This window comes from Argiope bruennichi, chromosome 6 (assembly GCF_947563725.1).
Source record: "Argiope bruennichi chromosome 6, qqArgBrue1.1, whole genome shotgun sequence".
NCBI lineage: Eukaryota > Metazoa > Arthropoda > Arachnida > Araneae > Araneidae > Argiope > Argiope bruennichi.
Genome location: NC_079156.1, coordinates 117,915,559 through 117,919,226, shown reverse-complemented (window position 1 = coordinate 117,919,226; position 3,668 = coordinate 117,915,559). Strand labels below are relative to the sequence as shown.

At 43.8% G+C, this 3,668-nt stretch overlaps 1 protein-coding gene across 1 annotated transcript; it reads left to right on the top strand.

The window, feature by feature from the left end:
* The first annotated feature begins 1,957 nt into the window (after positions 1 to 1,957).
* On the top strand, positions 1,958 to 3,433 carry LOC129971927 (uncharacterized). Its single transcript, XM_056085905.1, has 2 exons — positions 1,958 to 2,450; positions 2,538 to 3,433. The coding sequence occupies exons 1-2, from the start codon at positions 1,958 to 1,960 to the stop codon at positions 3,431 to 3,433; spliced, it is 1,389 nt and encodes a 462-aa protein (XP_055941880.1).
* Positions 3,434 to 3,668: the final 235 nt, after the last annotated feature.

Below are 3,668 nucleotides of genomic sequence, written 5' to 3'. Positions count from 1 at the left end.
TATCACTAAGTCAAGTGCCGAGGCTGCGAAATTCCAGAGCCAGTAACTACCTTCCCTTGTTGCATATGCTTGGCGCAGTATGGCCAAAGATGGCTCTTGGGCCAGAAAACTCAATCAATCAATCAACCAAAATAGAATCGGATAATGCTATTGAATACAACCCTCACGAAACAATTGATGAAACCCCACCTGCTCCGGAACCTTCTACAGATTTCACCGCAGTTGATAAAACTGTTTTTGGAAAGTCCCCAAAAATGTACGGTTCAATGGGTTGATCTTAAAAAATTTTACAATGAATCTTCAAATACACCTCCCCTCAGGGGCTCACCTACTATAGGTGAGTACGGGTCTCCCAATCCCGAAGTACCCAGGGATCTTGACTCATTTTATGTTTACTCTCCCCTACGCCTTCTGCTTTCTGCTGTGTCTTTCCTTCCCTCGACGGCAGGCGAGGGAGCTCTCCATGAGAAGCTGTCGCCGATCTGTTTGCTTCTTGCTTCTCATGGACAGCCAAAACCCCACGTGTTGGCCGTGCGTGGCGACCCACTAGAAAGACGGGTGGTGCACTGTGGTCCCCTGTGCATCAATCGGCTGGTAGATAGGCACCTGAGTGGCTAGTCTGCTAGGGATCAAGCGAAGGGGTTACTCCTTGGGCTTGGCGTTAAGGGTGGTCACTGTCCCCGGGGGTAACTCCGAGCGTATAGGTAACCGATTAGCACTATGGTAAGTGCCGAGGCTAGACGTCTAGAGCCGGTGGCTGCTATCCCTTGTTGGGCTCCGTGGTGGGTGGTGCCGTCGGGCCTGAAACACCTCTAATATCGTATGGGCAAATCCAAACGTTCTCCCTTCAGTGGGCATCCAATTGTAACAAATTCATTTGAAAAACAATTTGAAAAATTTTTTGTAATTAAAAGAGTCAAAGAAGAGGAAAATTTTCATTCAGTTTCACCATTTCTAGTGGAAAAGGCTATTTCAAGTACGGTTGGAGAAGTTTCTTCAATTCGAAAATTGCGTTCTGGGGACTTGCTTGTAGAAGTGAATTCCCGCAAGCAAGCTCAACAACTGCTGAAATTGAAAGCGCTAACTACTATACCAGTAAACGTAAGTGCGCATCGAACGCTAAATTCATCCAAAGGTGTTATAACCTGTGGTGAATTGTTTAATGTTTCACTGGAGGAAATATCTCAGAAACTGAGCTCGCAAGGAGTGACGCATGTCCGTCGTATTACTATTCGACGTGACGGAAAACTTCTTGACACGAAGCATCTAGTTCTGACATTTAATTCCCATAAAGCACCAGAATCGATAAAAGCAGGATATCTCAAATTACCTGTGAAGGCATTTATTCCCAATCCCTTGAGATGCTTTAAGTGCCAGCGTTTTGGCCATTCAAAGGCTAATTGTCGCGGCACACTTACATGTGCTCGTTGTGCACAAGCTGGTCACGAGAGCACTGATTGCACATTAAAAGAAAAATGCACAAATTGCAAGGGAGAGCATACCTCATACTCACGAGCCTGTCCCAAATGGAAGCTCGAGAAAGAGATTGTAACCACGAAGGTAAAAAATGATATATCATTTAAGGAAGCCAGAAAACTGGTGTTAGCGCAGACTCCAACAGAAGGTCGTAGCTACGCCTCCGTAACAAAGTCTCTCAGAAACTCTGAGGTGCAAACAAAGCCTGTCACCATTTTATCATCCGATTCCGATTCAGACTTAATTACAAGTCCAAAAAAAGCAAAACAGTCTAACTTTAAGAAAAAGAAAGGCATATCAAAAGCCCAAAAGTCCTTGACTTTGAAATTTTCAAGGACAGGTGCTTCCCTAAAAGAGTTGAAATCTCGAAGATCAATTGCTCTTGATATAGGGAAAGCTGGTCTTGCCTTCTTTATTTGGGAATCCAGCTAATTCTGAGCTGTTAAAAATCCATCCTTCAGAGGATGATGAGGATTTCCAGATGGGTTGCGAACAGTCAGCAACTCGACTCACTGGCAACTCCTCCCACAATTTAATGGCCCCTTTTATTTCTTGGAATTGTCGGGGAATTAGGACAAAACTTGAAGACCTCAAAGCTCTCGTGAATTCCACACACCCTGTTTGCATAGCGCTTCAAGATACGTTCTTGAAGTCAAATGTTCACTTGAAGATACGTGGATATAATTGTGTCCGAAAGGATAACGTTACTGGCTTATCTTCTGGCGGGGTATGCATTTTGACCTCCAACAGTTATCCCAGTACTATCCTAAACCTACACACTCCCTTGCAGGCTGTGGCTGTACAGGTGCACGTCAAAACCTTAGTTACAGTCTGCTGTATTTATCTACCACCAAACGATGTCATCCCTCAAAACGATCTTAATGTTCTGATAGATCAACTTCCAGTGCCTTTCATACTGCTTGGCGACTTCAATGGACACAGTACCTTGTGGGGTTCTGATAGAACAAATTCTCGTGGGCGACAGATAGAACAATTAATTTCTGATAACTGTCTCTGTCTGCTCAATAATAACGAGAAAACCTATTTCCATGAACCCACAGGTACATTTCATTCTGTTGATTTAGCTCTTTGCACTCCAGCACTTTTTCCTTTGCTGAACTTTATAGTAGCAAGTGATCTGTATAATAGCGATCACTTTCCCTTGATCGTTTCCCACGCTGATGAGAATAATGCGACACAACAATATCCACAGACTTACATATTCCAGAGGGCAGACTGGGGTACATTTACTAGGAAAGCGGTGATTACCGAGGAAATGGTCACTCCCACTAGTATTACTAATTCGGTCCAAAATGTTATTGACTGTATCATTGGTGCAGCGAATGCTACAATTCCTAAACGCTCGTCTTTTCCACGAAAATATCACAAACCGTGGTGGAACGACGCTTGTCGTGAAGCTTATAGGGACCAAAAGAGATTATGGGGGATCTTTCGTAGATACCCTACAACTGAAAACCTCATTGCATTTAAAAAAGCAAGAGCAAATGCGCGCCGCATCAGACGTCTCAGCCAGAGAGCTTCATGGATAAGATACGTTTCCTCAATTACTTCTACTACATCCAGCGCCCAAGTGTGGCGGAAAGTCCGGGAGGCCAATGGCATATATAAGGATTTTACTTTTCCTGTATTAAGCGTTGGGTCGCTTTCTTACTCTTCTCCATTCGAAATTGCGAATATAATGGGTCAAACGTTTGCTGATATTTCCAGTTCTGCTTTCTGGAATCCAGTTTTTCTCACGAAAAAGAGACGGGCAGAACAATTAAAATTAAAATTCGAAACTCGTGGTTGCTTTTTATACAACTGCGAGTTCCGGATGTATGAACTAAAGAAGGCTCTCTCTCGGACACGTGATACTAACCCAGGTGTTGATGGAATAACATACAGCATGCTCCGCCATCTGGATGAATCATCTCTTTTATCTCCTTCATCTCTTTAACAGAATCTGGAGTGAGCAAGTGTTTCCAGATCAGTGGCGAGAGGCGATTGTGATTCCGATCCTTAAGCCAGGGAAAGATCCTGTAGATCCTCTGAGCTATAGACCGATCGCTTTGACTAGTTGCTTCTGCAAAACATTCGAGCGTATGGTCAATTCACGGCTCATGTATGAAATAGAGAAAAATGGTTGTATTTCACCCTTTCAAAGCGGATTTCGTCGAGGTCGATCCACAGTT

Excerpts from the sequence above, each read along its gene's own strand:
- LOC129971927 (XM_056085905.1), top strand. The coding sequence starts at position 1,958 with ATGGGTTGCGAACAGTCAGCAACTCGACTCACTGGCAACTCCTCCCAC. Across the intron at positions 2,451-2,537 it reads TTCTGATAGAACAAATTCTC|GTACATTTCATTCTGTTGAT; the intron begins GTGGGCGACAGA and ends ATGAACCCACAG.